Here is a 16,726-nt window from a genome sequence, read left to right on the forward strand (position 1 = left end):
AAGAGACCAAAGAGTACTTGCGAAATTCCACAGAAACAATCCATGATAGTCATTTCTGATGTGGAAACAATTATCCAAAAGTTCAAGGACTTTAGATATTGAGTAAGTAGCAGAACACTAAATAAAGAGCTGTGCAGTCTCAGCTTTCATGGAAGAGTGGCTATTAATAACACAGACCACTGGTGTACAGAAAATTGTGATAACTAACACATAGTACTGAAAGTCTATGATGTGGAGTGATAAAAACATGCTGCACTTTTTTTGACTGGATGAGCAAAAGTGTTCCCCAATATATAAGCTCTCAAACAACCATAAAAGTGTTCCTCATTCATCTACCACATTGAAGTATGAATGCAATAGATGCACGGGGAACACTTTTATGGTTGAGAGCTTTATCCCAAAGTGTGAAATTTACTGATGCATGAACAGTCTAAAGCTGCTTCTTCTGGTATGGACACAGAACTTGCATCATTCACCTACCACATCGAAGTATGAATGCAATAGATGCACGGGGAAACACTTTTATGGTTGAGAGCTTTATCCCAAACTGTGAAATTTACTGGTGCATGGACAGTCCAAAGCTGTTTCTTCTGGTATGGACACAGAACTTTGTAGTGCACAAAAAGATAAATGCTGACTGATATGTAACATTTCAGGATGATGTAATTCTCCCAAAACAGACAACTCTTTCAACATGAGCATGACATACTACAGATGCTACTATGATATGTTTAAAAGACAATGTAAATGCTGTATATCAGTCAGTAGTAGTGCTGATTGCTCTGCCTATCTTTGCATAACTGGCAAACAATTAAAGATCTCTTGTTAGGTCCTTTCAGAGATCAATATACAGATTAAACAACAATGGTCTAAAGACTAATCCATGGAGCATACTTTTGTTTTCCAATTATAATGCCTTGATTCTCTATTTTGAAGCTGTGCAATTCATATGTTTAGTACTGACCAATTTGAATGAAATGCCATTGTGCATACATATGTTGTCCAGTACTGGGATGTCAGCAGGTTGGCTGAGTATTATCACTTTCTAATAAGGTCATGGGGTTTCAAATCTTGCCATGAGTATCGAAATTTTTTATGGTCTTTAGGGAGATGAATTTCATTAGCTGGTATAAGACCACCTCACTCCTTAACGCTGACCTGAAATGGCTTGAAAAAGTTCTGTTTGGGTTTTAGAGCAGGGTATCCAGACTAGGCAAAAATAAAAATAAAATAAAATAAAATAATAAAAAAAATAAAAAAATCTTTAGTGTACTCATGGTACTGATGCAATATAGGTTTACAACTATTTATTATTATTATTATTATCATATCACACCTCCAGGGAGTCCAAAGACTCATCGAGGGAGGGCATCAACTTTACAACTCTTCGTCTCACTACTCCACCAAACGCCATCTGCCACCGACTACCACCACTAGTGCTTTCACAGACAATCACAAACATCCATGCCCACGGCGGGATTTGAACCCGCAGCCTTTTGGCTGGAGAGCAGATTTGTCGATGGAGAGACAAAAAAAAAATACACGCCCACACATATCTGATAAGGAAGAAAGTAATTTAAAATACTTACTTTTTTGATTTTCCTATTCTGATATCAACCATTACTCAGCTTAAATACATCTGATATAATGAAGAAACATTTACTGGGATGTATTGAGAAAAATGAAGAAATCCAGATTAAGTTTATCCATAATATATCAGGAGCAAGCTTTATCTATAAATAAACCATTTCAAAGAATCAGTAGCTGAAAAGAAGCCTCTTTCTCTCTCACACACATACACGCAATAACTTAAAGAAGTTGTATGGGTGGCATACAAAGCGCTCAATTAATATATCACCTGCAGAAAAGAAAAAGGCTCAAAGTAAATTATAATCACTCAACTAAATTCCTAGTTGGCACTCATATAATTTTCATAACCCTGAAAAGAATTTTTTTTTTTTTTTTTTTTTTTCAGAGGGAAATTCATTCTGGAAGATCAAGTATTGTCTGATTGGGGAACAAGAGCCACTACATTTTTAGTTTTTACCATTGATTCAAGCTAATATTCATGAACATTATATATCATATTATATTACTTTCTTAACTCAGCAATCCCTTGCTGATTTGTTTGCTAATAAATTTTCATGTGCCATTTTAACAATTTCAAAAATTTGAAATTTCGTATGCTACAATAAATTAGCAATTACAAGATTTTATGTACTGTATATTTTTATCCTTTAGCTAATGTATTTTCATATAAATAAATTAGATATGCATAACTTTGTTCCACTCCATTTACGTTAAATGCTATTTGTCAATTTGAAAGCTGAGAGGGGCCAGGTAAGAATATTATTCAAAACTAAACATTCATTTAATGTTATCTGTGATAAACTAGATAAAGAAGTCAACAAGCTTCTTTCCAAGCAGCTTCTTCCCAGACAACTTCCACAGTGTGAGAAACAAATGCATTGTGCCAACCTCAATAAGATGCAAGACCTCCTTTCACTGCAATGACTGCAGCAATACTATGGAGCATACTTTCCACAAGCATATGATAGCAATCACTGGTAATTTTGGACCATTCTTCCTGGAGGCATGTAATGAGGTCCTGGACTGTTGTGGGGAGGATGTCCCTTGACCTCATCCGACATGCTAGTTCATTCAACAGATGTTCAATAGGGTTGAGATCAGGGCTTTGAGGAGGTCAGTCATGAAAGAGACAATGGTCAGTTCTGTAGAAATGCCACAAAGTAGGAAGCATTGCATTGGGCAAAATGTTTGGATACCTCTCAGAGTTCAATGTTCATGAAACCACAGAGGTTCAAGGCCAATCAGGAAAAACAGGACATACCATCACACTGCCACCTCCAAATTTCATAGTTGACGTTATGCACTCTGGTAAGAGACTTTACCAGGCATCCGTTACATCCACACTCATCCATCTGCTTGGTAGAGGGTGTAGCATGATTCATCACTCCAGCTTCGCAAGCTTCCATGTTCCACAATACATGCTCTTTGCACATTGAAGATGATGTTGCATGTTGGTTCAGGTAATGTGGGTCTTGAATATTGCGATCCCACCATATAAATCCATGTTGTGAGCCTTGGTTCTGAATGTTTTGTGTGGATTCGTGTTCTGATTTTAGCCTGGAACTCTGTATTCAATGTGTCAGCTGATGAATGGCTGTGTTTACATATTATCCTTTGTAGCACCCAATGGTCAATTAGTTGGTCAATTAGTGAATGCAGTGGATCATCCACTTCGCGTAGCACTTGCAGTTAACTCTCTGTGCTCCCATCTCTATATGGTATCATTGACTGTTGACCTGGGATGGCCCAATTCATCAACAATTCACTCAATAGATAGGCCTGCAACATGGCATCCTATCACAAGCCTTTTTCAAATTTCGTGAATTCCCTTCTTGTAGGCGTTTTACTCACACACAATTGCACTGACTTGGGAGCATTATATTCTTCCAATTTATACTAGCTACAAATGTGACTCGTTACATGGCAAAGTGTACCCTGTCCCTTGGGGGGGGGGGTCTGCTGACTTCTTGCCTTGACAGTAATATGAATACAACTAACTGCTCTATGTCAAATGCATAAATAAAACCCACAGAGTTCATAACTAAACTATTATTAATGTTAGTGTCTTTGTAAAGCCAGAATACTTAACTGAAAAAAAAAAAAATCTGCAAAGATCAATGTATATAGCACATTACATTTCTACAAATATTATAAGTTGGAAGAAATAACTGCACTCCATGTATTTATATATGTGATTAAGGAGAAAGAGAGATTACTATATCGATGCTGATTTCATTTTATTTTGCTTTATAGCTATTGCAGAAGCATCTTATATAAAAGTGACAAACAGAATATATGAAAATATTCAAATCAAAATATATTATTATTATTATTATCTGAGAATATGCAGGAATTAAAACAGAATTAACTGTCCAAATAACCAAGCCTTACTCAGTGTTGCCTATAAACCAGTTGTATTTAATTATAATTTTTAATGGGATATTTAGCCGTATAGAACACTATGTGAAAATTGATGGGATAGAGCGCAGCCTGCAAGTTTGGTAAATGATAAGAGAAGGGGTAATTGTCAGCAGATTTACATTCAAATTTTTTTGAAATATAAGTTAGAGAAAATTACTAATTATACACTAGAGATATATTTTCAAAGGATAGAACATTGGGGCATTCCCAGAAGTTGCATCGGGGAGAAATAATGGTGAGAAATGGTGAAAGAACTTGCATGAGGAATGGCAGGAATGTGGAGCACATAATATTGAGAAGAAGTAGATATTCAGATGTTAGCTACATAGATTGGTGGTTTAAGTGTTAGATAATCCAGGTGGTGGTCATGCACCAGATGAAAATTATCTACCCTCTAAAGTTGATCCATATTCAACTTGTACTGAAATTGTAATTCTTGTTAAAGACTGATAGAGAAATATTGTTTAAAGGTTAGAATAGCAAAAATCAATGAAAATAAAGGAAAGTTGGTTTTATATTTTTGCAACATGAAACAAGGTGATTTTTATCATTATACAGTAGGAGAGAAAATAATTGCATTGTGCTGTTTGGAATTATGGCTAAAGCAATTAGCACTATATCATGTTAAAGCAGCCAGTATATATCATGTCTGTTAATTGTGTGTGTTCTTCTGACCAGTTTCCTTATTATGAATGGTGAAAAACTTTAGTGTTTGGGAGAAAAAATTCCAGCAGTGCAATCAGAAAGTGTGAGTAGATTTTTCTCTTGCTAGTCACTTGCTAATAATAGTAATTGAAATACCCCCCCTCCACACACTTTGATTAACTGAAGAATTTGCTAACACCAGAAACTCTAGGAATGTTAATATAGTTTCTTTTAAAGTACATTTATCACTTCTGAGGAAGTGATAAATGTACTTTACTAAATGTACTGAATGACTTTAATAAGAAGTTAACAGGTATTTTATGAGAAGGCATCATCAGTTCTTGCAGTGAGCCCTGATTCACTGAAGATACAGGATTAATGACAATATATAAAAAGATTGCAGTCTACTCACAAAACATCTGAATCAAACGAAAAAGGTACACAACTATAAAATGCAAACAGCTCAAATAATATGTAGGGAAAAAAAGTGCACTGGATATCTCCAATTTACTCTGGTCAAGAGCAAATTTTGAAATGCAAAATATAGCTGATACAGGAGGAGAAAAAGTCATTTTGCAAAACAGTATAAATGAATTACATATATAAATCAATATCACATTACTTAGAATTATTTATGAGTCTGCTAAGGTCAAAAAATCAAGCATCAAGCACAATAAGTCGAAATCAAATGTGCTATTTCCAGAAAAAAAAATATAAATTTAAAAATAAAAAAAATTTCACCTCCTATTGAAAAGACCAACAAGATTTAGTTTGGAAGACAGAAAATGTTTCTTAAGTTATCAATGGGTCAAAGGGCTTTCCTAAGGCCATGAGTCATTTATCCAAATGTGGGAGGGATGCATAAAGAGAAGAATACCTACCTCTCTGTCAATGTAAAGCATGCATAAAGACAGATAGGACTGTAATGGACACTAATCTCTATGCAGAAAACAGAGTTTAATGATGACCTTTTATAAATAATTCCATCTCCCCATGAATTCATCAAGATTGAAATAGGAGAGAAACAATGACTGCTTCTTCCTTTAAAAGAAGCACAATGTACAGCCCCCCCCCACACACACATTTCTGATTACTGAAGAATTTTCTAACATCATAAACCTGAGGAATGTTAATATAGTTTCTTTGTACCACATTCAACTATAACACAAATCTATCAATACCGTGAAGGCACTTCCTTAATATGATAACATTATCAGAGTGATAAACAGAAAAAGGGGAAAAAATTAAAAACATGTTCATCACAATTACATTTTAATACTTTTTCTTTGTTTATAATTTTTGTTATACGTTAAAACGCATTCTTCATGATGATGAAGGATGAGACTTGGAGGTATTTTTTTCACCTCAAATTTACGTACAAATAAAAAGCAATATTTTCACAATCTGTTTATATGTAGTTTGGATACAAAATACATAACACGTGGCACACTTCATTTTCTAATTAAACAGCATTTCATAATTCACCTATCAGCATTAATTTAATATTCAAGATACTTAAATAAGACATATTTAAAAACACCACATGCAATATTGAAACCAACTAGACACCCACAAACAGATGATGTTGACAACCACCCCCCTACCGGAAATATAATTAACTAAAACAAATGCAAATTTTAAGATACACGTTCGGGTTAAAAGTATATATATATAAGAAAAATAATCCGTTAACACCTTTTATTCCCAGGGGTGGGCGAGGTCGTTTAGCTTTACCTAACTTTTGAAAACTAAGGGGACAGTTCCACTGATAACGAATCAGATAGCTCGCCCAAGACTATCAATAATTATTAACAGTCCAGTGAGGAGAGGAAGACAAGTGTAACCATCTCCTTGTCCCTAATCCCTATACAGTATGTCAATGTCTGAAATACTGTGAGTTCTACCGTCAATTTTCTTCAGTTTACATGACAAAAACCCGCTTGTCGTGTTTTTCTTGCTATGCCAAAGATTGACTAACACGAGGAAAGAAAGACTTAGAATAAGTTCATTTGGTCTACGACTTGAATCGAACTTAAAACAGTCATTCTTGGGGTGGCCAAGAGCTATGGATGCAAACGTTATTTCCCCAGAACTACAGTGACCTCAATGATATAAATTTACTTATCAAATCTAGAAGAAATTAAAATGTAATTTATGAATTACGAGTAGTAATGATAAAAACAATATCTTTTTAACCTATTGGCAAACCAGAGGTACCTAATGCTGGACCATGCCTTACTGTATGTAATATACATCTGTTATTTTAGCTGCAGACTGGTCCTCCCATTTTTTTCTTTTCTTCTTTCTTTTCCTCCTGTTCCTTCCCCCCAATGCTATTAGAGTACTCAAGGGCTAGGAGTGAATCTTTCCTATTGTGTTATTTCATTTCCTCTTATGCAGTGAGAGTATATCTCACGTAGCAGGTGAATGTCCCAACCCACCTGGCCAATGTGGGATGAATTGGGGAACCAATCTTCCCAGATATGTAGAAATCGCCTCTGCAACCATACCACTTTTTTTCGTGCAGTGACTTCACTCCAAAATGCTAATATGGTTGTGCTTTATAATACATCTCATGCTGCATTGGCTGTCGTGCAGAATAATCAGAGCCGCTTTCAGGGCTTAGGCAGAGGGTCCTCTTCGAGAAGTATATTATAGTCTCCAACAAAAGTCAGTGATATTGTGAACGAGGAACACAGAAGGTATAGAATTGATCTTATAAGGGAATTTTGCATAGGCACATGGAATGTTTGAGATCTACAGATGGGTACTCTTGAAATTGTAAAGAGAGGAAGAGGAAGAAAATTGACATCTGGGAATTACAGAGTCCAGATAGAATGGAGAAGGTCACTTCAAAAGACAGTTTAATAAGCCAGTTATTTACTCAGGTAACTCAAAGCATTGTGGGGTAGCTATGATACTGAAGACAGTTCAGGCAAGAACCCTTCTTGGTTATAATCCTGTCCTGTTATAATCCTTAATGACAGGATAATTTGTGTTAGACTTAGGCTCATCCTACCAATGTATTAATTGTAGTAGTTTATTTACTGCACACTGATAGGCCTGATGAAGAGAGCGAGCAATTCTAGAAATTATGGGATTTATTGCAAAATGGGAAAGAGTATGAGAGTTAGGCCTGAGTGTGGGATGTTTTGGCCTGGATAAAAGCAACATCCGTGGCGAAAGACTTGGAATGCGTCCATGCTGACATTAGTTATTACCAATACCTGCATCCAGAAACATCCTTGGCAGACAAACTTGGATATCTAACATTGGTTGGTCAAGGCACCAGACTGATTACATCCTGGCTCTCCAGCGGTAGAAGAAAAGTATTTTTGATGTGTATGTTTGTCCTGGAGAAGACTGTGGAACAGACCAACAGCTAGTAAGACTCAAAGTAAGAATAAGACTCTCGAAAATTTTAAGTCAGGCACATCCCACTAGACTGGATATGTAAGTAATTCCTAGTGGAAATTACTTAAATACAGAAGAAACATCAACTTTGTTGGATGCTTTTTTTGAGACCAGTTAGGAGAACTCATCAGAAATGCTTTGGGAAGGAGTTAAGGTGATAACACAGGATACAGTCAAGAAGTATCTTGGCCCAATAGGAAGACCAAGAGACCCATATATATTAGATTCAACATTAGAATGAATCGAAAGAAGGTGGTTAGAAAAATAAAGACACACAGGAGTGAAGATTATAAGAGATTACTATAGAGAAGTCAGAAGAATTGTTAAGCAGTACAAGGAAAAGTTTTATACTAATAAACGTGAAGAGATAGAGTTCCAGATGAGAAGGCACTATTATAAAAGGATAGTTCATTTAGTTAGCGACCTAAAGCACAAGTTTAAGCCTAAATTGAATGTCATCAAAGACAAGAATGGAGCACTACTAACAGTAAAATTGGAAATCAAAAACAGATGTGGCGACGGATGGGGAATGTATCCTCCACTGTCCCCTTCTCTGAATGTAAGAAGGCTCCATTCTTCCCCTCCAAGCAACAAGAGACATGCTAATTCATGCTGACATGAATTACCATGTCTCTTCTTGCATCAAATATCATGGGGCATTTCCATTGCTTCAAGGACGTGAAAAATTTTAGTTCTGGTTTATCAATATGTATGACAGAATTAATGCAGCTGATAGACCTGCGTCTTCCAGAACTTCAAACTATATGACTCATCACGTCTTGATGGGACACTTTGCGTGGCGACACCAGTCCTAAATGAAGTAGGGGAAACAACACTGGGAATATCATGCTACAGAAATTTTGCAAATTGGCATCAGAAACGTCCAGATTACCAACGTTTGGAAAATTGAAACCACTGTTCCCAGGACTACACAGTTGTGCAAGAGGGTAGTATATAACACTAAAAGATTCAATTGATTTTTGTAACATCGTCTCTTCTCCATAGAGTCGAGAAGTTAAGGCATGCAGATGAGTCTTTGACTCTGTTGTCTTGGGTGGTAACAATAATAAAAAATTAACACCATTTTGGATCACAAGTTAGCTATGCTGGCGTTTCGCTGCCTTGAAAAAACTGTCTACGCCCTTGAACATTCCCAGACTTCCCATCCCTCTTGTTATCCAAATATCATATCACCATCTCAGCTTCAATTGGAAAAAGTGGGATTGGGACAGATGGGCACAACTCAAATATACCATAAAACAGAATATGATAAAATAGTCAAGAACGTGCGTACCTCGTCAGATCCCGACTCCGAGATATATTTCTCTATCGAGACTCGTTTTGATCTTTATTGGTTGAAATAAATATGACCCTTACCATACACTTCTGAAAGGAAGTTCGCTTTGCATTAAGGAATACTAAGGCAACTGATACGAAGTCAGCCTTTATGTACAAGTAGCTCAGTCGTGAAGTATCAACGTGCAAACTTAGATATTTCACATGCTCACTAAACGTACGCTTGAGTATATAATTATAATTTCAACAAGAATATAATTTCTTGTCTGTTTTAATCTACTCCGCTTTCACTGCATACATCCATACAAACAAGGTTAGATCAACCCATCACTACGGCCTAAGTAATGCTGTACCAGGAAAGTGCACGGGCCAGACAGAGTAGGACAGATTTACTGCCCGTCATATATGATTTTATTCTTCCCGTTTTCGTAGCACTATTCAACATCTTCCTTGTCAATGGAAATGCACCAGGCGAGTTCGTCATGTCATACATATAATAGTTATACCTAAGACTAACAGGGGTTATTCCCTGATGAGCTTTAGTTATATCTATCAGTCTTTCTAATATGGATTATGTAATCCTTGCTCGTGTTATTAACCAGCTCAAATTACGAATGATATATATATATATAGGCTGTTCAATAAGTTATAAAACTATATTTATATATACATAAAACAGATTTCCTTTAATCGTCATCATTTTCATGGTCTTTTTCGAAGTAACTACCGTGAGACGCGATGCATGTCCCAACGTCGCGTCCACTTCTTAAACACATGCGAAATTCCGTATTTGAGAGTTCTTTCAAAACCGCCTCTGCAGCTTTTACACATGCTTTGTTGCTTGTGAAATGGCAGCCTCTTAGTGGTCTTGAGCTGAGGAAACAGCCAGAAATCGCTGCGAGATCAGGACTGTATGGAAGGATCTCTGTTCTTCTGCAAAACGTCCACTACACAACTAGCAATATATGTGGCCTTGCATTATCGTAGTACAATAAGCCATTCTTCAGCAATGGACGCTTCCTTTTGACGTGTTGTACCATTGTCCGTAAAACATCCGCATAATATGAGCCGTTTACAGTATTCCCGGGTTCTACAGCGTGCTGGTAAACAATGCCTTCGTAGTCAAAAAAAAACATCATGGTCATAACTTTACCAGCCGATTTTACAGTTTTTGCATTCTTGGGGTAGGCGAAGACGGATGCTTTCATTCACTTTGTTTCATTGTAGGGTCATAGTGATACTACCAAGCTTCTTCTACTGTAATGATGCGTTTTATGAAGTTGTCGCCTTCTTGTTCCAGTCTTTCTTTCCCTTCTGTGCACACATCCACTTGATGCTGCATTTGCTCCGGTGTCAAGAGTTTGGGAATCCATCGGGCGCAAACACGTTTCAGTCCCAAATGTTCAGCCATGATTGAGTGAACAATCTCCCACACACCATCAACATTTCTCCTTTCAAATTATCATGCCATAGCACTGCTGAAAGCGGACTTCTCATATAATCACTAACCTTGTAATTCCACCTTAACAGAATATTAAGCACATCTTACAATCTCCCAGGTATCACTTCCCCAAGTGGAGCGAGTGTAATTAAATTACTTATTGATATGTTCTCCGATGTTGAGCAGATTTAACACTAGAATATCCCGTCCCTTTCATGCTCTCTCAATTGTATATAAATATACAGAGTCCATTTCCTTTGAGAAGGACTTCGAATCTGATGGCAAACAGCCTTGCAAACCCAGAAAAGCTGTCTGAGCTTTTAAGTAGGATTATTAGTCAAAATTAATCCGTTTACACATAAAATGAAATATATATAGCCATGTTGGATACAGAAATGACATGTGTAAGACTTCTCTTACAAGAGTTACAGGCAGCTTAACTACTAAAATAGAATGCTTCCCAGATAGTGGAAGCAAATCACAAAGATCAGGCATTGATTTGAAGACATCAGTGTGAAGTCTATTACTATGAAGGTTCCCCTCCATGAGGTTACCATGGCATATGTTCAGAATGATTTTTCTGTCTATTTGAGTATCTGCTACAAATAGCAAAGCCCAATAAATATAAACCTGTAGCAATAGTTCTGCATTGTGCACATAATTGGAAGTAAACTTACAGGCTGACGAAAGTTCAGGTGGTAAGCCCTTATATACAACTAATTGCCTCTAGAAGTTTCAGCCATTCAAGCCTTTGTCTTATTAAAAAGAAGAGACAAGGAAAACACCATGAGGAAAGGAGATTCCAATCTGAGCGATAAATGCTGAAATAATGGACATGAGTTAAAGACTTGTCAGGAGAGGAAGTGGAGTAGGCTAGTTTAACAGAGGAGGTATAGCCTCTGGATTATTTGGCAAATAGATTCTTGGTTTTAAGAACATCGTTAAAAGGCTATTTCAGACGGCATACCTTGATACAAAAGACAAATCGCTCGGAGGGAACAGCATGTAGAGAAATTTTACCATGTCATGGTAACTAGATCGTAATTTACATGTCAAGTAAAAGGTCACTCTAATAGTTTAGATGCAACTAGAATATTAACAGTGAAAGGGATAATACTTAGAGTTTGATGTAACTAGCCTATGTTAACTTACATATGAAGTAATTTGCAATTTAACAGTAAGAAATTAGTCTTTATTAGATATTAGTATTACTACATTCAAAATATTAAAAATATCAAGGTGATGGAACGTTGGCTGCCAGATTCTGTGGAATTCCTACTGCTGGGATGAAATCTTTCACAAGTTGGTAGTTTTCTTCGTCACAGGCAGAAAATTTTCCTCCACATGCATTGGATCCGTGTTGAAGGCCATATCGGTAAACTTCGACATACCGTGCTCGTTTTGTACCTTGAGGGACATCCGTGAGAGAACTGGAAATAGAAGTGAAGTCGATAAGTTTAAAAACTAGCTATTTGATATTTTGACAATACTAAAAATCGAGTTACTGATGATTGAAGCAAGAAATCGATACAACTAATAGTCAAAAAACTTGCCTCATTATACTATTAACGTCTTGACCGAATTCCCCAAGCTGGGTAGGATTTCCTCCAACATTGCATATTAGCCTAGAGATGCAAGAGCTTTCATCCATTTCTTCAAGGAATGCAAAGAAGCTTTCTATTTCATCGTCTTCCTTATCCTGAGGTGGAGAAGCAACAGGAGGTTCAGCTGGCTTTATATTCAGCTCATTAGGATAAAATCCTGTTGGGATGTGTGCTTTAGGACTAGAGATATATTGTGGATTAAAGAACTGCTGGTCTGAACTGAACTTGGGAGCCTTTGGAGGAAAAGATGGAGCTTGTTGTATGGGTGGATATGATTTTGGCAGAGGTGGTTGCGAGAAAGTTTGCCCTATGCCGAATTGATATGCATAAGGATAGGCATATGGATATTGGAATCCATAACTTGGAAAGTGAGCAAAGGATTGGTCTTGTAGTTTTGAGGCGCCATATGAGCTTATGAATGCAGTTTTCTTCTGCTTTCCGAAGTAACCAAGGAAGAAAAGAAGTTTAGCTCCTAGTGCTAGCTTAACTCCTGCTAGTCCTAGAGCAGTTAGACCTCCAGTTATAGGTAGCGCTGCTAGGGATGCCGAAATCGCATTCAAGTAGATCGGAGTTGCTAGCTGGAAGTAGCTTGTTAAGATGCATACCGAAATTAATACTGCCAAATTCATCTGAAAAGAAAGATACATTGATAAGTTTATCAGCGACTTAAGAGATTCAGCAAGCCGTCTTCATGGTTGTGAAACTTGAGTAAAATTCACGATTTTATTTAAATAGTTTAGGATAGTAAATAAGGGAAACTAAGTGCAAACTTGTAGCTTATGGAGTTACAAATGAGGTAAACCATCGGACCGTTGTTACGATTGTTTTAATATTTAAAAGTTTAATACCATGAAAAATACTTTACTGAATTGAGTAACTTCGGAAAATCAGAGTTCAGTTAATTTTGAGAATTGAGAGATAAACAGCAAGGTCACAGAACAAGAGAGTTCTAGGATAGCGGCGACAAGTATGCTAGTAACATAATTTAAGAAACCGCGCCAGAAAGTATCTTAAGAAATGGCTTCGGCCGGTTTTTTTATGAGTATTTCTTCCGTGAAAGAGTTTCGTATAGGTTAGCCTTAACTCACATGGTTGACTTAACTCCAGAACTTTTTTTAAAGTTAATTTCATAGACACTTGCGGCATTTGTGTTGCACCGTTTTTTTTTTCTTAGCCGTTTCTTCACAGGGAAAAGCTTAGAACGCAAAAGGTAAGAATTGACTACTACGAGAATAGGAATTCGCCCAAAATAGAAGTGGTGGATTTTTTAAATGCATGTTTAAAATCCAATTTTCATAAGACATTGCAGAGGCTCGTACAGTCATTAAGTAGCATATGTGCTAACTACTAAAAATTTAAGTTTCAGCTCAATCGCTATCATTATCTGAAATGAATTTAAGTCAGACTTATCGATTATGCACAAAATACTATACTAATAGTAAAAATAAGCGCTTAAGGTACCAACAGTAAACAATTGTAATACTGGGCGATCATAACGCGCCAGTTATTTACTTAAGTTACATAAAGACAAACAACATAAATCTCATTCAAGCAATACTTCATACACAACGAAATTTACCTTGCCGCTATTTCTTTGACTCCACAGATCAGGAAGAACGAAAGCCAACGTCAGCAAACCTTTCCAACTTTCCAGTTAAATATGTTTTCAAGGTAAGCAATAGCCAATGAATGAATAGGCTTAATCATGTGATTATAGAAGTTCCCCCGCTACCAGGATAAGGTAATTTAAATTTCGGTCCATTCTTTGTAGAAGCGATCACTGAAATAAATAAAAAAATAAAAAAAAAAGTTCTGACGTATTCCAAACATGCAGAATCGGAAGAAAATTCAAGGGGTGGTTACAGGAGCTGTTCTTCATAGCCATTCATTAACATATATAACATAACATTTAATACATTTGTAAGAAAAGTTATACTTATTCTTATAGTACCGTTGTACATTAAATAAATTAATAACTATAACCCATTGTAGTTTTGTTTAAAAAAAAAAAAGATTTTCAGTACATATTTACATCTTGATATAGTGAAATAGCATTTAGCAAGGAAGGGAAATCGTATATAAATTATTATTAGCAATAGAAAAAAAGATTGAAGAACTTATAGTTCTGTAGGAAACTTATAGTTCAAGTCTGCCAAGAAAGAAAGAAACAAAAAAAGTAAAAAATTACTAACATTGGATTCAAATGACTGGAATGCAATTTAAACCAACTAATAACTATATATATATATATATATATATATATATATATAAGATTACATATTGAAAAGAAGGCCGCAATTACAGATTCAATCAATCTATTGGAAACATCAAGCGCGACTACATAAGATTCTTCAGGTCATTTCACGGTCTGTGTCCAAAAGTGGCTAAGGTTAACAAGGAAGTCTGCTATAGAATAAGAATGGTGAAATCTATATTAATAATCACTAATTAACTGTTTGGTCTCTAGGTAGTGATAGAGAAGTGAAGAACGTGGTGAGGTGTGGGAAAAATGGGACAAAAGTTTTACGGTTGGCGTTTCTTTCTCTTTTTTAGGAACAGGCTGGATCTAAATTGATTCTATGCTGTTGGATAGATGCAAGATGAGTAATAGTAGCGCACTCAGGGTTTCATCTTGGGGGGGGGGGGCGCCGAGTTGAGTAGACGATTTGAGAATACACACTACCATCGCATACGACCTATGACTGAGCATCTGTAATGATCGCTAATTCACAAGTAGTATAGAAATAGAAGACACGACACAACATAAATAAAAAATGAATTTTAATTAGGAAAAGATTTTTGGAAATTTTTCTAGTGTTTTTTTCCTTTTTCTTTGGAGGGACCAGGGTCCCTTGCCCCCCCCCCCCCCCATTTTTCTGGGCGCGCCACCGATGAGTAAGACAATTTGTGAAGCGGATATACGATAGGTGTTAATTCTGGAGCACAAGTTTTTAGTATAACTGGAGGGGATGCCATCTGTATTCGTATGCAGTCTATTAAATACTTTTGTGACTTTCTTCTGTCGAAAGATTACCGAGGTTAGTATGTTCAGATTAGACTGCAGAGCAGCAGAGGCGATTTACTTTGGTCTTCACAAGAGTTGGAGCAGAAGATTAATGCCAAGAGATCTGCTTATCTTTAGATGTTGCCATTGTCCCACCAGGATATGAAAGAGGTGGAAACATTGCAAGGCTGAATATTTGCTCAACAGCCTTGACAAGAGACCGAAAGGATCGACTGCTATTTGAGCAGGGGGCTTTGGTCCTTAGAAAGTCTGCTTTAGATTTGCTGAGAGTGAGAGGATGAAGTTTAGCTCGAGCCAATGAGTATATGCTGCTTAGTTATTTTGGACTGCTTTGGCAGATTGGTTAGAAAACACAAAGCTTAGATTAGGGTCATCGATTTTGAGTGAAATGGAGAAGTAAGGCACTCAAACCGATCAGAATAATTTCAGTTATTAGATCAGAGTAAGTGTTTGGATCAGGTGAGGAAAGCAATAATCAGACCGGAATGCTTTATTTTGCAAGTATGGCGTATTCAGCAGTTGAGTTAAAAATATATAAATTGGCATTCCGTAATTTCATTACTAATTATCAATTGTTAACGAAATTCACATTAGATAGTCGATAAAATAACAGTATGGACTATTATAGTATAACTAATTATCTTTTTGAATCGGCATATTCACCGAAGGCGTGGATCACACATCACAATAATAAAAGAACGCTCTGATTTGATATTCAGATATCCTCTCTGTCTCTCTCTCTCTCTCTCGCCAGATGCCAAACCGAACCTTTCAAAGTATTACTAATATTTTTATAATACTGAAGTATATTATTTATTTGGTCCACAAAATAAAATACAGTCATCCCTCGACTTACGTCCGTTCGAAGATACGTCCGTGATTCCATAATGGAAAAAATAACATTTTCGACTATACTTTCTAACAAGACGCAAGCGAGCGTAAACTAAAAAGGTTATTTAGCAACAATGTACCATGTAACAATACAGTGGCAACAGCGCATTTAGCGCCAACTTCCCTCGGCAGGCGGTACGTGGCTTCAACAGTTCCTCTGTTGATTTTGTGTTTGAAAAATAGGTTATTTGTATATTTATCGTTAAATATTTCGCGATATTTTGTGCAACATGGCCCGTACATGCCCAATTAAAAAAACCTAGTGAAGAATCACAGAAAATTACGACAAGGTCTTAGCGGTGATATGGAAAAGCTCCTTCCATCATGCATAGAGGAACGTGAACCAAAAGCGCATACCTCTTAGCACCATGACCATAACCGCTAAGGCACTATGTCTCT

The 16,726-nt window shown here is 36.5% G+C and overlaps 2 protein-coding genes across 6 annotated transcripts in view; both read right to left on the bottom strand.

Moving 5' to 3' along the window:
• Window positions 1–6,244, bottom strand: part of Vps16B (Vacuolar protein sorting 16B) — a 289,159-nt gene extending 282,915 nt beyond the window's left edge. For 2 of the 5 annotated variants that reach the window (XM_090399627.1, XM_090399623.1), the window contains exons 1-2: window positions 5,926–6,212; window positions 1,590–1,733 (exon numbers count right to left, since the gene is read on the bottom strand). In XM_090399627.1, coding sequence (XP_090255753.1) covers window positions 1,590–1,621 — 32 coding nt within the window. In that variant the 5' untranslated portion in view covers window positions 1,622–1,733; window positions 5,926–6,212. The other 3 variants (XM_090399626.1, XM_090399624.1, XM_090399625.1) reach the window with 3 other exon arrangements.
• Window positions 6,245–12,041: 5,797 nt separating this feature from the next.
• Window positions 12,042–14,002, bottom strand: LOC150102746 (uncharacterized). The gene is made up of 3 exons (XM_090398730.1): window positions 13,991–14,002; window positions 12,361–13,040; window positions 12,042–12,237 (listed from the first exon to the last, which is right to left on the bottom strand). The coding sequence occupies exons 2-3, from the start codon at window positions 13,038–13,040 to the stop codon at window positions 12,042–12,044; spliced, it is 876 nt and encodes a 291-aa protein (XP_090254856.1). The 5' UTR covers window positions 13,991–14,002.
• Window positions 14,003–16,726: the final 2,724 nt, after the last annotated feature.

Source organism: Typopeltis vanoorti, chromosome 10 (genome assembly GCF_054136105.1).
Source record: "Typopeltis vanoorti isolate ZY-2024b chromosome 10, IOZ_Tvanoo_1.0, whole genome shotgun sequence".
NCBI lineage: Eukaryota > Metazoa > Arthropoda > Arachnida > Uropygi > Thelyphonidae > Typopeltis > Typopeltis vanoorti.

Excerpts from the sequence above, each read along its gene's own strand:
- LOC150102746 (XM_090398730.1), bottom strand. The coding sequence starts at position 13,040 with ATGAATTTGGCAGTATTAATTTCGGTATGCATCTTAACAAGCTACTTC. Across the intron at positions 12,238-12,360 it reads GACGTTAATAGTATAATGAG|TTCTCTCACGGATGTCCCTC; the intron begins GCAAGTTTTTTG and ends TTCTATTTCCAG.